The 25216-nt window shown below is 46.9% G+C and overlaps 1 protein-coding gene across 2 annotated transcripts in view; it reads left to right on the forward strand.

Moving 5' to 3' along the window:
- The window catches only part of STAG1 (STAG1 cohesin complex component), a 296109-nt gene that overhangs the window by 158637 nt on the left and 112256 nt on the right, over positions 1-25216 (forward strand). For both annotated transcript variants that reach the window (XM_089780890.1, XM_089780891.1), the window contains exons 9-11: positions 2995-3146; positions 13477-13550; positions 22766-22889. In XM_089780890.1, the coding sequence (XP_089637016.1) occupies positions 2995-3146; positions 13477-13550; positions 22766-22889 (350 nt within the window). The remainder of the gene's footprint in view (positions 1-2994; positions 3147-13476; positions 13551-22765; positions 22890-25216) is intronic.

Raw genomic sequence — 25216 nt, forward strand, 5'->3', positions numbered from 1 at the left:
TTACTAGTTCTGCAATTTCACATTTGAGTTTCAGAATCCTTGGATAAATGCCATCTGGTTCTGGTGATTGATTGCTGTTTAGTTTATCAATTTGTTCAAAACCACCTCAGTCTGGGAAAGTTGCTCAGATTTGTGACCTACTAAGAATGGCTCAGGGTTGGGAATCTCCCTTGCATCCTCTGTAGGGAAGACTGATGCAAAGAATTTATTTAGCTTCTCTCCAATGAGTTTGTTGTCCTTGAGTGCTCATTTAGAATCTCAATTGTCAAGAGGCCCCACTGGCTGTTTTTTCCTGTGACTTTCTGCTTTTGATGTAATCAATTTGTTTTCCTATTGTTGAGTCCACTGAGGGTTATATGCATGCGCCATGCATCCAGAGCCAAAGATTTTCAAAGTTGTTGATCTTAACAGGTGCTTTTGCTCTGCCTCATGGTTTCATCTGATGGTGGACTGGCCATGCCTTCAGTACCTTCTCTGCACTCCCACCCCTTTTCTTCCACTACTATGGCCTGGATTCCAGCTTCAAAAACTGTATTGCTTGCCCACACTGCTTCTCTTTTTGAATTGAGTGCCAGCAGTCTACTGCCTGGACAAGTCACACAGAGCAGCATGCCATCTATAAGTCCATCTGTAAGTCCTTCCTGCCCAGGATCAGGGAAGCCTATGAGAGAGCCTGGAGGCCCTGGGTATCCTAGGATCCAGGCCCAGGAGACCTCCTGTACAGCAGTCACCACTGGTATGAACACCTTTGTAATGCCATGCATGCCTTGGAACCAGCAGTACTGAAGGTTAAGGAGAAGTCCCAATATGAGCATAGAAGATACTCACATGGGAGTAAGACCAGGTCCCCACAGTGGACTGTTCCCACGCACAGTTTCCTCCCCAAGCTGATCCAGATTGGGTGAGATGTTGCTCACAGAATTTGCTGGACTGGATTCCCCAGATGTAAGGTAACATTAGGCACGAATGGGACCTGGTGGTGATCTCACCACCCAAACAACCAGAGCGCTCACTGGTACATGAATTTCCTGCTCTGCTCATTCCCACGTGCCTGCCAGACAGGTTGGCCCCAAAGACACTGCCAGGCCTCTCCCACATCTCCATTGGTGCACCTCTGGCTTCTCCTCCCACCCCTGCAGTCTCTCCTCCTTTGCAGCCCTTTGCTCATCTACAGCATCCCTACTCCTAGGGATGTTCCCCTTCTGATGCTCATGGAGAAGCCCATCTCTCTGACTCTCCGCAGCACCCTGGTACCAACAGGCCTCCTTTGCCAAAACAGTCTTCTTAATCTGAGGAGTTGTTATTGGACCCAGAACATTTTTTTCCCCTGAGGTTGTTGTAGAGTCTGGATATATGACCCAGACTGCCTTCCTCTCTGGCATATAACTCTACAAAAGGTGCCTAGTAGTTTTTCTTGTGGACCCCTCTTTTCAGCTGTACTGGGGATCTTAGGATCCCTACCACTGATGCTACTCAATAGCTCTATTGGTGTATGGTTCTGATTGCTGTAACCTTGTCACCAGGTGAAGCAAACATTCCTCTTCCTACTCTGCTGCATGTTTGCTGACAATACCAGCACTTGTTTCAGGGTATGTCTACACTAGCCCCCTAGTTCGAACTAGGGAGGCTAATGTAGGCATTCGAAGTTGCAACGGAATGGGGTGTACCGGTAGTTCGAATTAGAGATCCTAATTCGAACTACCTACTCCGTGCCGCATGTAGCCGCAGGCACGGAGTTTGGACTAAGGGACTTTTAAAAATGGCGGCGCCCAGGAAGATGCAAATGAAGCCCGAGATATTTAAATCCCGGGCTTCATTTGCAAATTCGAATGCCTACATTAGCCTCCCTAGTTCGAACTAGGGGGCTAGTGTAGACATACCCTCAGAGGGTTGCAGCAGACCTGGGAATCCAGTGAAGGATGTTCAGGACTCACAATATTAACTGCTGCACATCCTCCAACCCAAGGGTCACCAGTGGCGGCATCTTGGAACTGGTGAGGGCAGTGTGACTTTAAGAACTACAGTAGGTTAGCAGAGTTCAAGGACAAGTTCCCTCCAGAGCACCAGTAGCAATTCCAAACACTGATAGATGTTAGCAGAGGTGGATCTCCAGGCAGCAGTACTTTGATGCATGTGGGATTGGGTGGGCAAAAACCCAAACTCTGATCATTTGTGGGAAAACATTAAATCTTTTGTCCGTTTGTCAGAAATAGAATTTCAGCAAAGTGAAGTTAATTTCTTTTTTCAAATAAAGGTTTTAATACTTAAATTTAAGTGCGGAGTAGAGAGAGATTGGATGTCTAACAGGAGCTAAGGTATTTTTGACATGGTTTAAGGAAGATTTGTTTTATTCTTTTAATGGTTTAAATACTAGTTGAATTTCATTTATAAATACTTGTATTGGTTTTTATTTAGTAGCATGGGGGAATCTCTCTTCCGGGATTTGCAAGAGCTAAAGTTTTTGTGGGTAGGAGGAAGATAAAAATACAAGGAACAATGCAGGCGTGGGTGGGAACGGATATTGTGGGGTGGGATGAGAGCAGGATTAAAAAATAGTCACATGCAGGGCTCTACTTCAGCTTGGTTGAACAGAGTTGTTACTCATGTTCATTCTCTGTAGTGTGTCAGGATCTACAGAGACAATTTTCAATGGAGAAAGGAAAGTTATTTCCGGTAACTGGACTTCTTAGAGTATATTGACTCTGGAGATCCACACTCACTTGCTGACCTTCCCCAAACAGGAATTTTAATGTGATTCTAAGAACTTTGGAAGGACTGTGAGGGTGGTTGGGGCCAGTTTCTTTTATACTCTCAGTTCTAATGTTTGGATCAGTGAGGGGGTTGGGTGTGACCTTGATGGGAACTGTTTTCCAGATGGTTCTGTATCCATGTGTCAAGGGTTGCTCACATCCAATGAGTGTGGATCTGCAGAAGCAATATGTTTGATCTTCAGTTACAGGTGAGTAACCTTCCTTTATCTTCCACTTTTTACAGCTATGAAGCTTATGACTGCTCTTGTGAATGTTGCCTTAAACCTGAGTATTCACCAGGATAATACACAGAGGCAGTATGAAGCTGAGAGAAACAAAATGATTGGTAAAAGAGCTAATGAAAGATTGGAGCTCCTGCTTCAAAAAAGGAAAGAGGTAAGTCAAAGAACCAAAGTTATTTTCCTAGTTATATCATTTTCTCTCCTGATAACATGTAAAAGAATATCTAACTACACCAGTTATTTCCTGCAAAAAGTGTAACCTTTCAAAGTTTTTATAATTTTGAAAATGATGGCATGAGGTAATTATTTTGAAATAAGTAAAATTGACATCATAACTCCTGATATAATAAAATCGAAATAGCATGTCCCCACTACGGGGAAGCATCAAAATTAGTAAGAATTATTCCAAAATAGCGTGTCCACTGATTGGAGCATGCCTCAGACTTAAAACCCCTGGAAGTACTCCGGGGAGGGCACCAGAAGTGCAGATGCTTCATGCGGCTGCTTGGTCTGGCAGGCTGAGATGTATGCTTTCAGGAGCTCCTCTCTATGGCCATGTCTCACAAGCCACTCCTCTACTGCCTCCCCCCTTGCGAGACACAATAGGGATGTAGTGTGCTCTGGTTGCCCTTGCAGATGCCATAGCAGTGACATTATGGAGCCAGAGCTGCTGCAAAGCAATGCCAGGCTCACAGGCCTCGTGCTGTGCCTCATGGTGCAGTACTTCCAGACTGCCCACGTATTACTCCAGCAAGAAGAGGACCAGAACCTGCAGAACAAACCCCAGCATGGCCTGCAGGCCCTGCTCCCCCAGGTCCAGGTGCTCCTACTGCTGTGCATGCCCCTCAATCCCCTGGACATCACAGAACACTGCTTCTGGTAGCAGGAGATAAGCTTGGACTGGTGGGACCACATCATCATGCAGGGATGGGATGACCAGCAGTGGCTGCAGAATTTCCACATGCGAAAGGCAACCTTCCTGGAGCTCTGTGACTTGCCCCACCCTCAGGTGACAGGATACCCGCATGCGACCTGCCATCCCCATGCAGAAGTGCATGGCCATCACCCTCTGGAAGCTTGTGACACTGGACAGTTACTGCTCTTTCAGGAACTAGTTTGGTGGGGGGAAATACACAGTTGTGGCCATGCTCCTGCAGGTAGCCAAGGCCATCAACCAGGTGCTGCTATGGAGGGGTCACAACTCTGGGGAATGTGGACAGCATTGTTGATGGCTTTGCTGCCATGGGCCTTCCCCAACCGTGGTGGGTTTGTAGAAAGCACGCACATCCCTATTCTGGCCACTGTGCCTTGGCCTACATCAACAGGAAGGTGTACTTCTCCATGTTGCTGCAGGCCCTTGTGGATTCCATGGAATGCTTCACCGATATCAACATTAGATGGTCAGGAAAGGTGCATCACTCCCACATCTTCCGGAATGCCTGTCTGTTCTGAAAGATGCATGCTGGCACTTTTTCCACTGACCGCACTATCAGAGTTGGTGAGGTGGACATGCCCATCATGATTGTGGGTGATTCAGCCTACCCCTTGCTCCCCTGGCTCATGAAGCCCTATGTGAGCAGCCTGGACCCTTCCAAGGAGAACTTCAACACCAGACTTAGCAAGTGCCACATGATTGTTGAATGTGCATTCGGCTGTTTAAAGGGGAGGTTCAGGAGTCTCCTCACCTGTTTGGATCTCAGTGAGCGCAATATCCCTTTCATGGTGGCAGACTGCTGTGTGCTCCACAACCTATCTGAGAGCAAGGGGAAGATTTTTCTGTCGGGGTGGGGGGCTGAGGCTGAATGACTGGCCAGGGAATTTGAGCAGCTGGCACTAGTGTCATCAGGAGAGCACATCAAAGCACTGTGCTTATCAGGGAGGCCTTGAGGGAGTTTTGTGCAAGGCAATTGTGAGACTCCCCCCATGCCTCTCCACAAGGGGCCCCTGCATTCCCTCTGTGTACCTTTCCTCCCTTGCCCTTCCCTTCCCCTATCCTTCCTTCCCATCTTCCCCCTTCCCCTGCAGAGGAAATAATAAAGACATATTTTTTGAAAAAAACAAAAAACAGGACTGTTTATTGGGGGGGGGGGGGCCATAGAACAGGGTAGGGATGTTAAATTTAGATTCATTAACTAATCGAATAGTTGATGGAATTTCTATTAACTATTTGGTTAGTTGATAAGTGTGTCTCTGCCTCTTGCGGGGCTCTTGCTACAGTTCAAAAGTGGAATCCCCGTAGGGAGCATGGGGCCAGTGGTGAACTAGCCCCGTGTTCCATGTGGCGCCTGAGCCTTTGAAATGTACAAGAGCCCCAATGGGACACTTACACATTTCAAAAGCAGAATTGCAGCAGAACCAGCACGAGTGGAGAATACTTCCATCCCCCCTTGCGCGGTTTCCTGATGTACCTCTATCTCCTCTGCCCCCCACAGACACAGTGCTGGTGGGAACTGGCTTTTAAGCCGTCTCACCCAAGCACTGGTTCTTGCTCCGCCTCCTAGCTTCCTCTCTCTGATAGAGGCAGCAAACGGAAGGGAAGCGACTAGTTGCCTGTCTGATAAGCTGAAGAACCAGAAAGGGGGCTCAGGGATGGGGCTAGGACTGACGCCTGCCTCTGGTTGGTCAGGAGGTTTCAGCTGCCTGAGAACTCCTACTTCCCTGTGTTCTGCAGCCCCTGCGGGGGCTAGAAGGGGAAGTCATGGGGAGGTGGCTGAAGGCCAACTCAATGCACAACAACATGCGCTCCTTCATCCAGGTGAGAGAGGAGTACGTGTTATTGTGTTCCTCGCCAGCTCATCCCAGGCGGCCTTCCTCCAGTCCCAGTTTGCCCAGCGCTCCTCCAGGTAGGTGGCCCACTCCTGGTGCTCTTCCTCGAGCCCCCAGTTAAGGGACTGCAGGCAGGCCATCTGTTCCCTCAGGAGAGGGTACATTTCCTCTTATGGATCCCACAGAGCAGGGTAGATGGAGTGGGAGGTGGAGGATGCGCCACACTCGCAGCTAATCCAGCTGTGAAGAAAAGTTACAAGGGCAATCATCCCAGGAGACACTGAGTACGAAGCCTAGCCCTAATCTCTGAGCCAACACCAAAGGTCTCAGTTCAGACAATAGAGATGTGCTTTGAGCAAGGCCATATGTTGACAGCAGGTACTGTCCTGCAGGAGCACTGATGTCCCAGGAGAGCGTTGTTGCACCCATAACATGGGGACAAGCAGACATGGGAAGGTGCTGGGCAGGCCAGGAGCCTGCGAGTGGGAGGGGAGGACAAGGCATCTCAGCTTCCTATTGTGTCCTGTACACGTTGGTCCGGAACTGGCAGCGTCCCTCAAAGAGAGAATTTCTATCCCTGCCCACTGGAAGGGTGTGTGTGTTGGGGGAGGTCTGTGTGTGTGTTGGGGAAGATGCGTGTGTGAACCGCAAAGGCTGCTTGCCTAAGAGAGCGTTACTTTAGGCGCTCTGCATTGCCACACTTGACGGGGGCGAATGCTGCCTGAATGCAGGCGTAACACTGTGCCGTATGCAGCACTGATGTGTGTGGTTCCATGACCCCAGACTCCTTAGTGGTGGCTTGGTGTGGAAAGGTGTCCCATTGCAGAGGCCAGAATAAGGCACAGGTCTCCAGGAACCTTGCGGGAAGGTCTGAGGGGTTCCTGTGTGAGAGCATCATGGGGCTGAGTGCTTCAGCCTAGTGGCGCTCTATGTGCATCCATGTGCACATGCAGTTGTGTCCCCCAGTTGGAGTAGGCAGAGAGAAGAGGATGTAGCCCATCACCTACTCCCATGTGTATGTAAGGAACGTGATAGAACTCACCTGAAGTGGCTTCCCTGGGTTCATCTGAAGCCTGGGAGACATCCTGGGGGTGGGGGAGTGGCTCCAGCGTGAGGAGCTGGTCCTGGCTAGCAGGCAGGCATGATTGCCTGACTGGCCACGGCCACCTCTTCTATGCGGGTGTCATCCACCACTACATCCTTCTGGAGGCTGATGCCAGGAATGCCCTCACCAGACTCGACGATGACAACAGGGGAGGTGACTGGCCCCCTTCCCGGAATGGCACCCAAATGTCATAGCAGCAGCAGCTGTGTGGTGCCTCCTTGGAGTGTCCGTTCTTCTCCCTGGACTCTTGATAGGCCTGCTGGAGCTCTTTGATTTTCATTTGGCACTGGTCCAGTGTCTGTGTGGGGCTTTTTTCGGTCAGGCTGGTAGCGATCCAGTCATAGAACTCTGCTTTTCTCATTCTGGTAAGGAGATCTTGGCGGTTGGTTCCCCTTCCAGACCTTGATAAGATCCAGGATCTCTGCACCAGGCCAGGCTAGAGCTGTTTTGCATTCCTAGCCAGTGGCAGCTGAGGGAGCAGAAGAGTGCTGGCGGTTGTGGAAGATCTGCTGGAGCATTGGGATCACTTATGGCTACCTTGCTGGCTGTTGTCTCGCACGGGGCCTCCAAAGCTGGCCATGTGCAAGAAGCTCTTCTCCTGCTGCCAGGACTTTTAAGCTTTGTGGGAGGAGAGGAGCAGTGGAGAATCCAGGTTTTGGCCAGAGCAGTGAGAGCTGCAGCTGCAAGTGGCCTTCGGAGGCCAATTATTTCGAGATTACAGCACAGGAGAGTCCACACTAATTCTGTTTCAAAATAACTATTTTGAAATTAGCATTATTTCTTGAGGAAAGCAGGAGTACAGATTTTGAAATAAACAATCCGTTACTTCAAAATAACGGGCATGGGAAAGCGTGGACACTCTGCTTACAAATTCGACCTAAGTGGAGTTATTTTGAAATAACTCCCTAGTGTAGACCTGAGCGGTGGGGGTTTTTTTTTGCTCATAGTACACATTTTCAAATTAGTCTATATTCAACCTCTTGTCCAAAAGGAGAGCAAATTAATCACAAGTACACCAAAAAGATTTTGAAATTTAAATTATTCATCCTTTCTTTTGCTGTACTTGGAGAGAGAGTTTGCTTTTCTTGTTCAAGCACAGTATTGGGAAGCAAGAGATTAGTTCTGTCTAAGAAGTTCTCTGCAGTCTCAAACATATTACTTAGGGATATGTTGTCAGATTTTGGGTTCATACACGCAGCAAAGATTGTGAGCATTGTAGAGTTCTGCAAATCCACTGGTATCATTTTTTTGTATCTACAGACTTTTTTTGCGGATAGCACGGATTGAGATACAAATTTTTTATCCATGCAAGTCTCTTATGGTAAGAGGAGATGAGCTGCTGTCAGGACTTGCACTTAGATCCTCCACTGCTCTGAGCAGGGAGTTTGCAGAGCTGGGAACAGGGGCTGGGAGTTACCCAGGCCCCATGCCCAGGGAAGGTAGAGGGTCTCCATGGCTCCACACAGCTGACTGCTCAGCTTTTATCATGGTGGGGCTACAGTTTTGAACTGTCACTCTTCTTGGGCAGCTATGGGGAACCTGGGTCCCTCCACCTGCCCTAGGTGGTGGACTCGGGCACTGGGTGGGAGGCTGCTTGGGCCTTTAGCTCAGTGCAGGTAGAAGGTTCACTGTGGCTCCCCCTGACTGGGCTCTGGAGGGAGGTAGTGCCTTAGTTCCATCCCTTCCTCTGGCAGTTTCCCTATTTATCATCCTTTCTCACTTCCAGCCCCTTCTTTCTTTGTGAACTGCAGTCTCCTCCTCTAGACTTGGCCCTCCATCCAGGTGACTAGGTAGTTCCTTTTTCTGGGCCCCACTCGGTCTTTCTGAAACAAATGGTTCTTTTTGGAGTGATTGCTCATGACCATTCCCAAGCAGGTGTGTGCATGCCACAGGTCCAGTTGTTGGAAGGGTTTTCCCATAGCAGTACCCATTGGTCAGCTGTGGAGACCCATGGAGTGGCACTGTTTAGTTGCCGTATATAGTCCACTGCCACCCTCTCTTAGCTCAGTTCCTTCTTACTGCCAGTGACGTCATGGGAGCTTTCAACTCTCTTGTCTCTGGCAAGCATTTCCCTTAGCTTTGTAGTGTAAATAGTTGTACATAGAGTTCTGTTGTTTGTGTTTAATTAGTGTTATCGTTAAGTAGTTGGAGTAATCCCGCCCATGCCTTGGTCCCAAGTCCTCTAGCCACGTGCTTCTTGTCAAAAGCCTATGCCCAGGGGACATCTACACCCCCAACTCTGGATGAAGAGCTCCAAACAGATAAGTGCCAGATTTAAAGGGGCTTTCATCCCAGAACTGAAAAAGAAAGGGACTTTAGGTTAGAACTTCTCCTGATGAAGTCAGCCCTGAACTTGCTGTCTGTGCAACTGGGGCTGGCCCCAAAACCACCTTCTTTGGTGCACAATGTGCCTTCTTTGTTGCAGGGCATCACGGCACCAAAAGAAGCCTCCTTTAAGACTCTTCTGCACTGACGTTCTCCTCGGACAAAGGCTGCAGGGACATCTTTGTGGCATCGGTCACACTCACAGGTACCACATAAGAAGAAGTGGCCCAAGCAAAGAAGATCACTCATCAAGGCTGATAAGGCATAGGAGTGTGTCCTGTTCTGGAATATTGTACTGGGCCTAGGGACAAGCCCGCATCTCCTCCTCCAGCATCGTCGAGTCTGGCACTTCCAGAGGATCTATGGAATGCAGTGCTCCTGGATTCCCCAGCAAAGGATAGCCAAATTAGGGATCTGAACATGCCATCCACCCCAGAGATCTTTGAAGTAGCAAGGGGCTTATAGAGGTGTTGGCCCGACACACTCTGTCTCCAAGGGTGACCACTAGATTAGTTATGACTAGAACTATGGTGCCATCATGGGATAAGTTTACCATGGTTAGGCAGCAATCTACATGACCCTGGCACTGTTCTCCTTGGGACTGCTACTCCTCCTAGGACTGTTGCCTGAGCACCACTCTTCTGAGCCATCCAGGACATCAAGGTCAGGCTCAACCTTGGTCTCAGACCAGGACTGGAGTGATTCCAGGAGGAGCCATTGCCATTCCATGCGCTCTCAATGAGATTGATTTCACAGCCATCAGCAATGTGTTGGCCACAAAGCCAGGCACTGCTCTGGTGGTCTTTTTGGACTCCATGGTTGTACCGTCAAGCCCAAGTTTCTGGTCCATGTCAGTAGTGTCAGACAGGAGAAGTCCACCGTCGTCCTCCTTGGTCAGGGTGCATCATTCTTATCATGATATCAGGTCCATAAGACATCTTGCCACTGAGACTGATGCGCAGCCTAGCACCCAGTCTGGTGGTCAAGCTAGCACAGAGTTGGGGGTGCAACAAGGCACCGTAGCTGCACCACAACTCAGCACCAAGAGCGGCATGCTCCCTGGTGCCACATTTGCACAACTGGGCACAGCTTCAGGAACACCACAACCCACACTGTGTAGCACACAGTCCAGCGCTGGTATTGGGGCACACGTGTTTCCATTATAGGGATACAACCAGGCACTATGAGTGATGTGTGTCTGGACACTGCTCCTGGTGGTCAACCTGGCACCATAACAAGTGCATACCCAGGCGACACAGAATTCTCCTGGGAGGTTTGAGGTCAGGAGGACCCAGGACTGCTGGGTGTATTATAGTTCTCTTTGCCTGTTGAGGCAGTGGTGAGGTCATCTACCCCGTTGCTCCCTGTGGATAATTGTGCCCACCTAGATCTGCTCAGAAGTGTGGCTAATAATTTAGGCCTCCAAGAGGGAAAAGTTATGAAGAACTTGAGCCCATGGTGGATATCCTGGCTCCTGACCACCTCTCAAGATGTAGCTTGTTCATTAAGACAGTTTTGGCTATGACAAAGTCTTTGTGGCAGACCCCTACTTTGATTTCTCTTACTGCAAAGGGTATGAGGAGAAAATATTTTGTCCTCTCAAAAGGGTATGAACCCTTTTATACATACCTGCAGCCGGATACCCTAGTGGCTGAAGCCGTGAATGCCAAAGAAAGGCAGGGACAGCAGGGGCCTACACCTAAGTAAAAAGAGGGAGGGGAGAGGGGCCGCCCATACGCCACGCGCTAGGGGCTGCAACAGCCCATGTCCCATGCGCCCGGAGGCGAGGCCGCCACCAGTCATGCGCTGCATGCCTGGAGTCAGCGCTTGTGCCACACGCCCAGGAGCTGGCAGCGCCCATGCGCTGTGCACCCGGGGCCAGTGCCGCCCCTATGCTGCGTGCCCAGGGCCGGCACAGCCCTTGCGTCACTCACCCGGGGGCAGGGTGCTGCACGCCTGGGGCCGGGGCTGGCACAGACCTTGCGCTGCGCATCCGGGGGTGGAGCCGCCTAACTGCCGCGCGCCTGGGGCCGGCACTGACCATGTGCTGTGCGCCCAGGGCTGGCGCTGCCAATGTGCCCAGGGGCTGGCTCCGCCCATGCACTGCGCGCCTGGGGGCGGGGCCAGCCCCAATCACTTGGCAGGTGCACAGATCACTTGGCGGGTGCACTGATCTGTTCTTTTTGTGTAGTTTGGGTCATAGTTGCTTCATTTAGTGACAAAAAGATTTTATTGGGTTTTTTTCCTGTTAGACTATGTCTGTGTACAGTTTTTGTAACTGAAGGTCTACAGAGCCGTGGTACTCACCACCCTCCTGTATGTCTGTGAAACGTGGACTGTGTATCGGAGGCACGCAAGACAGCTTAATCACTTCCACATGACTTGTCTTCGCAGAATATTACGCATCAGATGGCAAGACAAAATACCAGACACTGAGGTTCTCTCTAGAGCAAGTTTACCGTCAGTCCACACTCTGCTGATGAGTGCACAGACTAGATGGGCAGGTCATGTCATTCGTATGCCGGACGAACATATACCTAAGCAGCTCCTTTTTGGGGAACTCTCTACTGGTAAACGCTTGCGTGGTGGACAGAGGAAACGTTACAAAGACACACTTAAGGCCTCCATGAAGTCGTTCGGAATTGATACAACCACCTGGGAATCGCTGGCACACAACTGCCCTGCCTGGTGCAGTCTCATCCACAAGGGGGATGCCAAGCTCTCGAAACAAGGCGCATCTCTGAAGCACAACACAAGCGCGTGCTGCGCAAGTCCAGAGCTACCAGCGCAACGATTGCAATGCCTACGCATGTCTGCCCAACATGTTCCAGGACATTTGGTGCCCGAATTGGCCTGATAAGTCATCTTCGGACACACTGTATCCAGTCTCAGAGCACTTAGTGGTGTTGAGGTCTTCATCGACCATGATGGACGAACAACATCAACAGTTTTTGAACTGGTGTAATTATATCTATTGGCAGATTTTTTTTAGTTATGGTCAGGGCTCGCCGGACCATGGCGCAGATCGCCTGAACCTGTCTCTTCCGGATTGCAATCTACTCTCCATGGGCGAGTAGATTGTATTATTTGTCGAGCCCTGGTTATGGTGATACATGAACAATCCAGAGAGTGGATGCAGTAATACTAGACGTGTTTATATTAGTGTAGCTTATTTCCCTTTCCATATGGGAATAAGATGTATTGACATAAACGTATTTATACGGTTATATCTGTGTTTGCATCTGGGAAGGAGAAAGGTATGCCACTTTATCTATAGTTCTGTGTGTAGACAAGTCCTAAGTCATGCAAAGCCAACACATCTAAAACTGAGTGAGTTGGATTCTGTTCACTTTTGCACATGGTCAGTAGACCTGCTTACAAATTTTAGTCATACCTTTAAATCCCAATTAGAAACACCAGAATTACACAGATTACAAATCACCGTCTTTGATAGCAGAATCAGAGAGGAAGAATAAGCGAGAATCCCCATTATTTCATGTTTTTAGAGAGTGTTTTTACTGTAGATCTTCACTTCAAGCACAAGACTAGGTGTTACGGAATTAGCCCTAATATTAAGCACATAGGCTACAATTCTAGAAAGTTTCCGTATTCAGTAAAGCTGCTAAGCATATATTTAACCAGGGTCGCTGACAGTGCAGGAAAACAGGGAAGTTGGCAATTTAAAAGTACTGGAGCAACAGTGCCCTAAGCCCTTGAAATTGGTGCTGGAATCCCTGGTGGTGTTGAGGGCTCAGTGGCGGAGGCTAGCCTCCAGCCATGCCCTTTTTGCCTGAGACTCCATGCCTTCCAGGGGGGCCGCAGGGCCCAGTGAAGTCTGTCACTTGTATACTTAAAGCGAAGCACATGCTTTACTGCTTTCCTGAACTGGGGCCACACATTTGAAAAATTTACTCTTCTAAATCCATAATTAGGGTTGTTAAGTGGTCTGATTTCCAGAGATGTAGAGCACCTGCAGCTCCACGTACTTAAATGAAGACTGAAGGTAGTGAGCAGATTTGGGCACTTACTATGGCCTTGCCTCAACTTCCTTTTTAAAAAAGGGAGATCATACTTAGCCGAAGGGCAGCTTTGTAGAATGTGCTAGCTTCCTTCCATTCAGTTACTATAAATGTATGAAATGTTTTTGTTTATGCATATTGACAAAGCAGGAAATACCTTTGAATGAAGCATACTTTGTAAGTATAAGATAATGTTTTGGGATGATAGAAATATAAATTATCAGGATACCAGTCTGAAATATTAGTAATCTTTTATTTCTTTTTTGCAGCTACAAGAAAATCAAGATGAAATTGAAAATATGATGAACTCTATTTTTAAGGGTATATTTGTTCATAGATACCGGTAAGAGAATTAGCACTATAAAAGGCCTTTTTTGGTAAATTTCATTACCAATTATGTTGATTTTCTTTTGGTGCAACAGTCTGGTTCTCTCTGAAAGAAAACTAAAATCATTATAATCTTCGAGGTTAAGCAAGAGAATTGAAGTGTCTCCCTTTTTACTCAAATAAATAAGGTACCCAGACAGACTTGATTTGGTCCTAAGTATTACCTTAGAAGAGGAAAAAAAAAAGTGAAACCATTGTTAAAAAGCAGTTTCCTACAAGGTGGGGCCATAAAGACTAAAATACAATAATGATAATGATATGATTATTGTATATAGCAAAAAATGAATGGGTTGACTTCACTGTACATTTACATGTGTTAGCATTTTGGATGTCTTTTAAGTTTAACCTTAACTCTGACTTTTCTAGATTTGTAGTTCTTGTTTTAACTACAATTAAAACCATTATTGTAGTGATTTTTATCCTTAAAGTACAGTATGTGTTCTCTTCAGCTGAATTCCAATTAAACCGTTTTTTTTTAACTTGGGAATTTTTTAAGCCTTTAAATTATTTTTAAAGCCAGATAAGCTAGCAGGTTCCGGCAGTTTTGTGCTACTTCATAGCAGTGCAAATAACTTAGCTTGCAATAACTAGTTAAAATGGGTTTATGGTTAATTCATAGCACAGTGCAAAGGTGCTAGAGCATATGGTGAATTTGTTCCTATTTTACAACTGATTGAGTGATTGATGTAAGACAAGATAATATTTTAACATTGTAATGAATTGTTAAAAACATGTACGTTTGCCAAGTAAGCTGCTGGGATATGAAACTGTTTCACTGTTTTAGCCATAAAGAAATGTATGTTCCACTTCCAAATTTTGGTTGTCCATGAAAGCCTTGAGTTAGACAGAATAGTGGCCCAAGAAAGCTCATCACCATCTTGTTAGTCTTTAAAGTGCTACATAGTCCTGTTTTTTGAGTTAGACAGTACAGAAAGGGAGTGTAGGCTGGGTGAGACGGGGGCTCTCTGAGGGTCTGTGGAGATGAGAGGTAGTGGGATGAAGATGACATGGGAAAGGGAACCTCGAGGTTGTTTTTTCAGGGTACTTGCTCATGTCTATTCCAGGTTAGTGCATGTGGAAGGATTTTCCCTTAGTAGCACCTGTTGGGCCAGCAGTGTGCCCCCGGGGAGTGGTGCTTTTGTGGTGACTATAGGTCCCTCCTGACCCACCGCCTCTTCAGTTCCTTTCTATCCCAGAGACAGTTGTTGGAACTGCTGTCTCTTTTCTTCAAGTGCTTTCCCTAGTCTTTGTAGTTCAGTTTTCTGTAAATAGTTTCTACTTAAAACTAGCTTCTTAGGAGTTTTTTTCCTCCATCCCAATTTGACTGCCCTTTGGGATTTGGGGCATGCCTCACTCCCAAAGTTTTAAATCTTGTGGAATCAGCCACAAGCACATGCCAATAGGCGACTCCCCCAACCACTGTTGTTTCAAGTGTCATGGGGAGGTACCCCACACAGAGCAGTGCAAGATTTGTAAAGAGTTCCACCCAACAACAAAAAAGGAATGTAACTTCAGGCTGAAGGACATCCTGATGGAAGCAGCCAGAGCTGGGCCATCAGGATCTGGCACTAAGCACTTCTGTATGGTGCGCTCTGACCTCTGTGCATGAAACAGTACCAAAGAAAGACTCTGGCCATAGAGACCCTCAGAACTGTAACTCCCTGGCAGCAAAGCCCATGGAAGCATTGTGGCACCTCTCACACTCTCAGGTATCTTGTAAGCAGCACGAGAGCTTGGAGAGTGGCCTGATCGAACAGCGTGCCTGAGGTGCATCATGTGCTGGAACATGCAGCTTGAATAGTACAGGAGCTGGCACTGTCAACTTGGGACCTCCAGTGTGGGCTGTCAATTCCGGTGTTGTTGGACTTCGGATCATGAGTGACAGATGAAGGAACTGGAGCTTGCTTCCGTGCTGGATACTTGTGAAGCTGAAAGGGGCTTGATTGCCATGACGGCTCCACAGTCTCTCATCAGCCAAGATAGGCCTCTGGCATGGTTCAGAGCCGAACCTGCCATGCTGATGTGCTGATCATCTCCATGACATCACTCCCCACAGCGCCCGTCCCTGAGGCACCACTCTCTAGTACCTGTTTCCTATGGCACCACTCTCCAGAACCATCCCGCCCCGGTCCTGCCTTCACGCTCAAGATTTGTATAATCAGATTCAGATCCTATTATTTAAGGTGCAGCCAGCACAGATCAGACCGCCACAGACATAGCTAAGACATGAAAGTAGTGCCATAGGAAGCGCAGTGGCACACATGCTGCGGGTTCCCACTCTGAGGTGTTGGAAGCACAAGTACCCCTGCTAGCCATGAGCCATCTCATTTCTAAAGGCTCCAAAACAGCATCAGTGGATGACATGGAGCCATGTCCATATCTCAAGCTTACCACTAGCTCTGAGCTTGTGGTCAGTGCAGAGGAGAATGGTGCCAAGCAGGATGAGTCCAGAGGACAAGGAGGTTCCAGTGTCGCCTGTGGGTGCTTTCTCCCCCTCCCTAGATGAAGAGATGTCATGGTTTTCCTTCTGGGTCAGGCCCTATTGACAGTTGAGTGCACCAGGACCTGCTACGTAGGATGGCTCACAATATGGAGCTTCAGGCCAAGGAGATAGTCAGATTGCAGGACCCAGTTGTTAACATTGTGACCCTGAAAGGGCCATCTAGAGTGGCTTTGCCTCTTGTGACAACTGTTCTGGCCACTTCTAAAACTGTGTCAAACCTGTGCCTGCATTCCCCCTACAGCAGAAAGGGTAGATAGGAAATATTTTGTCCCTTTGATGGGATATGAATACTTTCTCACTCACACGCAGTCCTGTTCATTTGTAGTGGCCAGAGTGAATGAGAGAGAAACAGGGGCCAACTCTGAAGTCTAAAGACTCCACAAAGTGGGATCTCTTCAGCTGGAAGGTTCCATCAACTGAAGGGCTCCAGTTCAGGATTGCCAACCCACAGCCAGTACTGATTAGGTACAATTCTGTACTGAAATTCAAGGAGTTGGTCCCTGCTGAGTCCAGGACAGAGTTTGGGAGGGATGACAGCAAGGTAGTGACACAAACCTCTTCATAGGTCTCATTGGATGCTGCCGATTCAACTGCACAAACATTGTCCTTGGGCATAGCCAGGAGCAATTGTTCATGGCTTTAGGCATCTAGCCTTATGCCTGAAGTACAACAAATACATCAGGACCTGCCTTTTGATGGCATGGTCCTTTTTGCGGAGCAAACAGACTCTAGGGTGCACAGCCTAAAGGGTTCGCAAGGTGCATTAAAATCTCTGGCCTATGTACCCTGGCTACCCAGCAAAAACATTTGAAACCTTAGCCCCTGGAATGCCTCTACCCTTCCCTGCACAGGCAGGACTTCCCAAAGAAGGGGAGCAGGAATGGTAGGTGTAAGCATCCCCATTCTACATCCAGCCTCAGCCAGGGCTCAGTGAGGCAGTTGTCAGGCTCTAAGTAGGCCTTTAGAAGGTGCGTCTGTGGGCAACTCATCAGTCTACACCCTGGATTCTTTTCTCTGATTTCTGAATTGTCTGTTGTACTTTTACCATGCTTGGTCTCAGATAACCTCAGACTGATGGGTCTTTTGCATGGGATATTTTCTCCAGTTCTGCTCTTCTCCTTTCTCCCTCCCTCCCTCTTCCCCATTCTTCTTCGGGAATCCTTGTCAAGAGCATTTCCTCATGCAGGAGTTCCACTCGCTCCTTGCTGCAGGGACAGTAGAAGAGGTTCCTTGGGAGCTATGGGGCAGGGGATTGCATTCCCATTATTTCATAATACAAAGTGGGTCTCAGACCCATCCTAAATCTGCAAGGCCTCAACACATTCATAAAAAGATTGAGGGTCTTCTGCGTAGGGTCTTCTGATCACATGATAGTGTCCTACCTCCCAGTGAAAACAGAAACAAATAAGTCAGTAAGCATCTCTGCCATTTTGACATTTTCTGTTATGGTTTTTCAATTTTCATGCCTTGTCCTTGGTCTTCCTCTTAATTCTAATATATTTGTAGAATGTTTTCTTGTTACTTTTTATGTCTCTATGTAGATTGAGCTCATTTTATGCCTTTGCCTTTCTAATTTTGGCCCTATGTTCTTACGTTATTTGTTTATATTCATCCTTTTTACTTTGACCTATTTCTACTTTTTATAGGACTCCTTTTTAATTTTTAGATCATTCAAGATTTCCTGGTTAAGCTAGGTAGTCAGTGCCATACCTCCTAGCTTTTCTGTGCAATGGAATTGTGTGCTTTTGTGCCTTTAGTAATGTCACTTTGAAAAACTTCCAACTATCCTCAAACATAGTTTTTCACAAGCAGCTATAATGGAGAACTGGGAAAGTTCCAGTGAGCCCTCTTGCCCAGCTGTGAAGAATGCTTCTTGCATATTCTTAATTTCAGTTAAGACTTTTCATTGTTTTATAATGAGTACACACACCCTGAAGCCTAACATCTGTGATAACCCTATTCAGAATGGCCATTCCAATATGTACTGTGATAGGGTCAGAGCAGAAGGCTATAATAAAGCAGTGTGGGGGAGACGTAGAAGCCTCAGACTGAGGAGATCTCTGTTCCCAGAGTAACAGGGAGGGGCTGGTTTAGAACTAGCAGAGGCAGTGGAACACCTAGGGCTAATTTTCCAGGCCTGCAGAGTAAGACCAGCCTAGGCCAATTAGGACACCTGGGTGTAATTAAGAAAACCAGTTCAAGCTGGCTATAAAAGAAGCTTGCCTGCAGGTGTAGGGTGCATGCAGCTGCGAGGAAAGTGCTGCTGGTCGTAGAAGGAAAGGAGACCACAACTAGGAGGACCAACTGGAGAGAAGGAAGATGCTGGGGAAGGTGTGGGAAGTAGCCCGGGGTCTTGGATCTGTATTCTAGCAGATGTCAGGGATTCACATAAGCAGCTACTGTCACTGGGCCCTGGGCTGGAATCTGAAATAGAAGATGGGTCTGGGTTCCCCCCAACACCCACCTCCCATTTCCTCTTGGGGAAAAAGACTGTGGAGCATATTTTCCGTTTTACCATGCACTGGACATTGATGAAAAGAGCTCACCAAACAGCAAACTAAAGCCCTGGGCATGGTGCCTAAAAGAGTGGGCTGCTGTGAGCCTCTAAGTCAAGCAAACCTGCCAGAAAGTGCAGGACCTACCAAGTTTTTGTAGGAGCTTTGTTCCAGTACTGTATGATTAAATTGGATCGGTGTTCTCAAATTTCATTGCACCTTGATCCTTGTCTGTCAACAAAAATTAGTACCCCAGCTGGGGGACAGAAGCCTGAGCCGGCCTTAGCTCTTGCACCCTAAGTGAGTGTTCCAAAATCTGAGCCCCACTGCTCTGTATGTGGGTGGGTCAGAACTGAAGCACAAGAGCTTCAGCCCCAGGCACAGCCCCAGGCAGGGGGCCTTTAACCTAACTTTGACACTCAGCCCCATCAATTCTAAGCCAATCCTGGCAGGTCTATTACAATGGGGGCATGACCGACTTTGGAGTTCCGACTTAGATTGAGAATCACTGGATTAGATTATATTTGTTATCAACTATTGAATTTTGTCAGCCTCTTTGGTTCTTTCTCACTGATGAGACTGGTATACTATGGTGTAAGCAAAAGCAGAATCAGTCTCAACAATATGCTTTGATTGCCAAAAACTTGATTCTGGTCTATAAATCCTTCTAGTGCTGCAGACATCACTGTTTCCTACTTTGTTTTCAGTTATACTGAACTTCCTGGCTAGGTCAGAAATACACTCTTTTAGCCCCAGCAAAGTGGACTAAATATCAGTTTTAAGTCCCCTGAGTTTTGTGAGAAACTCTGACATACCAACTTGCATGGCAAGAAGGATCTCTCTGTTTAGAAGTTGTTTCCTTCAAGAAGCCGAGAGAAATCCCCGAGTAAGAATAGCTTTGTAGAATAGTTGTATGACTAGATTTCTTTTAGGGTAAACATGGAGTCATTAAATCCTTCTCAAATCATTTTTTGATTTAGCACTTGGCCCATCAGGGCTCTGAGTCTGAGAATTTGTTTTAAACTGTTGCTAATGTTCAGGGTTGCCAGATTCTGCTGGTTTCCATCCATGCAGATTTTTTTCTTCTGATAGTATTAAGGGATTGTGCCCCCGTTCGCTATGCTTGCCAATCCCTCCTTCTCTTGGGGTAGGCAACCCCAGCTCACCCCCCGGCCACCAGAGCGGGCTGGGCCGAGGCCACGCTATTCCTGCCCCAGGCTGTGCCAGCCCTGACTCTTTGCCCACCCTCCGAGCCAAAGCTTTGCCAGTTCCTCCTCCTCCTCCACCCCCTGCCGTTCCCCCTGATTCTGGGCCAGTCTTGGCTCCTGCCCTCCCCAATCTAATCCAAACACCCTGTCTCCGGCTGCTTGGGAGGGCCAAGACCATGGCATGTCAGCCCTGGCTCTGCCCCCTATGGCTGAAAGGGCCAAACCCCGTGCCTGCTTTGCTGGCCCATGGACAGCCACTGGTCTGCTGCTGGGGAGGGGAGCCCGGCCATGGCTAATGCTGCTGCCCCCATAGGTCTGGCAGGGCCTCAAGCGTCTGAGTCCCAGGACGCTGCCAGTGCCTGGTCCTGTGCTCAGGCTGCAGGGGGCAAGGAGACTGGCAGGGGGGGCAGCAGTGACGGCCTGGAGGGGCAGCCGGGACAACCCCGAGCCTGCTGTTGGGCAGAGGAGCCCAGCCATGGCTAAGGCTGCTGCCTGCACTTGACTGGCAGGGCCCAAAGCATCTGAGCCCCAGTGTGTGTGGGGGTGAGGGGGTGGAGATTATGGCCCGGAGCTGGGCAAGGGGAGATGTGAGAGACATGCTGACATCACTCTGTAATCCCGCAGGAAAATTTGTTTAATACATATATAGAAATTAAAGTAACGAGGAGTCCTGTGGCACCTTATAGACTAACTGAAGTGTAGGAGCATAAGCTTTCGTGGGCAAAGACCCACTTCGTCAGATGCAGATTCAGACTAACACGGCTACCCCTCTGATACATAGAAATTAAAGTGAAATGCACACAGAGCAAGGGAAAGTCAAATGAGGTGTGTGCTGATTGTACACAATACTGACTGTAAGAGCTGTATGCACCCTCTACGTCCGGTTGAGTTACATTGGTTACTTGGTTATAAACAATTGTGCAGCTCACTGAGATAGAGGAGGTGCACTTACGCAGCCCACTCTCTAGCCTAGGTTGCCCTTTGCTAGTATGCAGAGATCTTTGCCTGCTTAGTGCCATGGAAACACACGGATAAAAATTCGTAAAGCTTTTTATTGAAGATACAGAAAAGAAGGGAGAAAACAGTTAAAGCATTTGAAATATGAAGTATAGTTTAAGCTTTCATTTAACATCCCTTGTTCCCTTTTCCATTAGCTGCAGAATTTTTACAATAAAACCCCCCTATGTTTGATAGTCTGTTAGCCGGTATTAAAGATGACTGTCCTGTAGGCAGAAAATACAAGAATTTTGTTGAGAGGGTCTGGTGTTGTCATTTTTAAAGTCCAGTCCCATTTCCAAAGGCAACAAGAAAAGCACATGCAAAAAGGGAGAGAAAACAATAGCAAAAATAGAAATGCAGCTGTGGTGTCTCATATGTTGATTTTCAGTGGCAGCCTTCCTGCTGAAAAAAAGCATGTAGTAAATAGTGCGATCAACTATCTTGAGACCTGGCAAACCTTGCCAGCATTGAAGGGTTTAGGATAATGCTTTTAATTACCTTTTTGGCCATGTGTCATAGCAGTGTTACAGAATATGCTGTCTTGGATAGTTGAGCCAGTAAATAAGTGTGGAACGAAAAAAACATCCTAAGATTTTTGAAACACACAGATACACAGAGTTTAAGCAGGTAAATGGGGCTATGTTATCTGGCTCCAGCTCTCTGGCCTCTCACTGGTTAGGGCATCATTTGAGATCATAGGCTCACACTGTTCTTGTTTACCAGGTATAATCTTTACACAGTCCTTGAACTCTGTTTGTAGGCTTTTTTTATACTAATAGTTTTTCGCTCTCTTTTTTTCTGAAGCTTTCCCCATTGTTATTTATTATTATATGCCAATGTGATACTTTATGAACACTCATACACTTTGTATAGTTCATAATTAGGGTAAATTTGTAGACCCAAATGTCACAGAACACAGGATGCACAGAACCATCTAAGACAGGGATGGGTAAGAGAGCCTCTGTGGGTCTGATGTGGCCTTCCAAGCTGATGGATCTGGCCCGTGGCGTCCCTGCCTCTCTCCCTCCCCCAGGCCAATCAAGACCTGGGGATGGGGGAGCACACAAAGTCTCCTCCCCTGCCAGTGGTGCGCAGCACCAGAGGGAACCGCCAGCCAGCAGTTCTCTCTAGCCACCATGTGCTGCTGGCAGAGTGCAGGAAGGGGGCAAGAGACTTCATGTACTCTCCCCATTCCAGGCCCTGATTGGCCGGGGGAGTGTGGGAAGTCGCCTCCCCCAACAGCGGTGCACAGCACCAGAGGGAACCGCCAGCTGTTTTAAAACAACTGGCAGTTCTCTAGTTGCTGCATGCCCTGGCAGGCTGGGGGCAGGGGTTGAGGGGCTTTGTATGCTCCCCCCATCCCCAGGTTCTGATTGGCCTGGGGGGGTAGAAGGAGTGTATGAAGCCTCCTGCTGCAGTGCCTAGAGCAGTGTTTCTTAAACTTTTTAAGATGGAGGAACACCAAACAATTTTTTTTATGAGGAATACCAAGGACTTTTTTTGAGAGGGAAAAAAAAAAGGGGCTGGGGAAAAGTTATTGAGCAAAAATTGGGTCCGGAGGAGAACTTATTGAGCAAAAATGGGGGAGGTAGGGATACACAATTAAGAAACACTGGCCTAGAGAGAACTGTCAGCTGTTTTAAAACAGTTGGCAATTCTCTCTAGGTGCCAGGGGTGGGGGAGCAAGACTTCACATGCTCCCCCATCTCCAGGCCAATCAGGGTCTGTGGGTGGGGGAGCATGAGAAGTCGTCTGCTCCTGCCCCTTCTGGGGCAGCCCAGGGCCACATCAGAAATGTATGAAGTGGCCCCCTTTTAAAAATTATTGCCCATGCCCGATCTACTATCAGTAGGTGGCACTACAACATGGATGCTCACAACCACAACTTTTACTCTGAGGATGAAGGGGAAATTGTGTTTGACTTGGATTTGTGAAAGAATTGTATTCTTTTTTTCTTTTTCTCTAGTGATGCTATTGCTGAGATTAGAGCTGTTTGTATTGAGGAAATTGGAGTGTGGATGAAAATGTACAGTGATGCCTTCCTAAACGATAGTTATTTAAAATATGTCGGTTGGACACTACATGACAGGGTAAGTAGTATATTCCTGATCATGGCACCAGGAAAATGCTTTGCCTGTTCAATATGTCACCTTTTGATTGTTTTTCTTCCTTTCATTTATTTCTTGAGTAGTGTATTTCAGTAGTCATCCTTTTCTTTTGTGTGGCTTACAACAGCAACATTAGAAGTCCAAGACTAGGTGGTGATCAGTTGATTGCTTAAGGTGACATGGTGTGGATGACAGAGAAATCACTAAAACATAGAATCATAGGACTGGAATGGACCTATGTCAGGAGTAGCTATGATATAGACCACCCCTGACAGATGTTGTCTAACCTGTTCTTAAAAATCTCCAATGATAGAGATTTAGTCACTTCCATAGGCAATTTATTTCAATGGTTAACTACCATGACAGTTAGGAAATTTTTCTTAATGTCCAACCTAAACCTACTTTGCTGTAATTTAAGCCCATTGCTTCTTGTCCTAACCTCAGAGGGTAAGAACAATTTTTCTCCTTCCTCCTTGTAACACCCTTTTAGGTACTTGAAAGTTGTTGTTATATTCGTCAGACTTTTTTTCTTACGTTCTAAACAAACCCAGTTTTTTTCAATCTTCCCTTAGGTCATGTTTTCTAGACCTTTAATGATTTTTGTTGCTCTTCTCTGGAGTTTATCCCATTTGTCCATGTCCTTCCTGAAATGTGTTGCCCACAACTGGACACAGTATTCCAGTCAGTTGAGATATCACAGAAGAATTACCACTTGTTTCTTTCTTACAACGCTCCTGTGAATACATTTCTCTTTTTTGCAACAGTGTGACATTGTTGACTTATATATAACTTGTGTTCTGCTATGACCCCAGATTCCTTTTTCAGTACTCCTTCCAAGGCAGATATTTCCTGTTTTTTTGTATGTGGAACTGATCATTCCTTCCTAAGTGCAGCAGTAGGCATTTTTCCTTATTGAATTTCATTCTGTTTACTTCAGATCATATCTCCAATTAGTTGAGCTCATGTTGAATTTTAATCCTATCCTCTAAAGATTTTGGAACTCCTCTCAGCTAGGTATTGTCCTAAAGCGTTTGGAACTCCTCTCAGCTAGGTATTGTCCTCAAACTTTGTAAGTGGACTCTTTATGCCGTTATCGGAATCGTTGATGAAGATATTGAATAGAACCAAACCCAGAACTGTTCCCTGTGAAACCCCACTTTTTATGCCCTTCCAACATGACTGTCAGCCATTGGTAACTTCTTTTAGGAATGGTTTTCCAACCACATATGCACCCACTTTATAGTAGCTCTGTAGGTTTTGTTTCCCTACTTGATGAGAAATTCATGTGAAACACTATCAAAAAGCTTACTAAAGTTAAGATGTGCTCCATCTATGCTTCTCTGATCCACAAGTCTTGTTACCTGTCAAAGAAAGCTATCGGGTTGGTTTAACATGATTTGTTCTTGACAAATGCATGCTGGATGTTACTTATCATTTTATTATTTTCTAAATGTTTGCAAATTGGTTGCTTAATTATTTGCTCCTTTATCTTTCCGGGTACAGAAGTTAATCTAGCTGGTCTTCAATTCCTCGGATTGTTTGGAACATTTGTTGACAGGGTGTTGCATAGTTTGAAGTCCATTTCCACACCCACAAATAGGCTTGAATCAATTTCAAATTATGGAAGAGGTTAGATGCCTTTGCCACGTGGTTTATGGGTTCACAGCAGACCTTATTTTCCATGAAAGTGAAAAGCTACTTGGTTCTTCATGTGTATTCTTGATGAGGTGTTTGTTGGGATATTGCTGTCTTCTTCCCTGCTTGCTACTGTTTTTGTGCGGGGGGATGGGAAGGGAGAACCCATGAGTCTTTGAGCTCCTACACTGCAAGCCAAAAAGGTTTTCTCAGTATATGTCAGGGGTTTCACTTATTCTCTAGGTCTTCCTGTATTGGGATATCCTTGTTCCTTCAAATATCATGGGACTCCTAAAAGATTCCTAAATTTCAACAAATTTGGGGTCAATGGATGCACACCATTATAGGAAGTTATATTTTTGGCTTTACTTTTTACTGTGCCTGTACTAGTATGCATGATTGTGTTAAGTTGAGAGTTCACAAGCAATGTGAGGGAACAATGTGTCGAGATGGGTGAGCAGTATTCTGCAGAAGCCTGTAGAGTTTTTTGCATCAGCTGCACACGTGGTCCCCCTTTCTGTTTTTGGATGAGATTTATGTGCATCTGTATTTGAAGAAGTGGGTTGTGCCCGTGAAAGTACGTGATACTATTTATATGTTTTTATTAGTCTCTAAGGTGCTACAGGACCGTTGTTGTTTCTAAGTTCTTTCAGTTAGACTAACACATCTATTCC

This window comes from Pelodiscus sinensis, chromosome 10 (assembly GCF_052426305.1).
Source record: "Pelodiscus sinensis isolate ZL-2025 chromosome 10, ASM5242630v1, whole genome shotgun sequence".
NCBI classification, from domain to species: Eukaryota; Metazoa; Chordata; order Testudines; family Trionychidae; genus Pelodiscus; species Pelodiscus sinensis.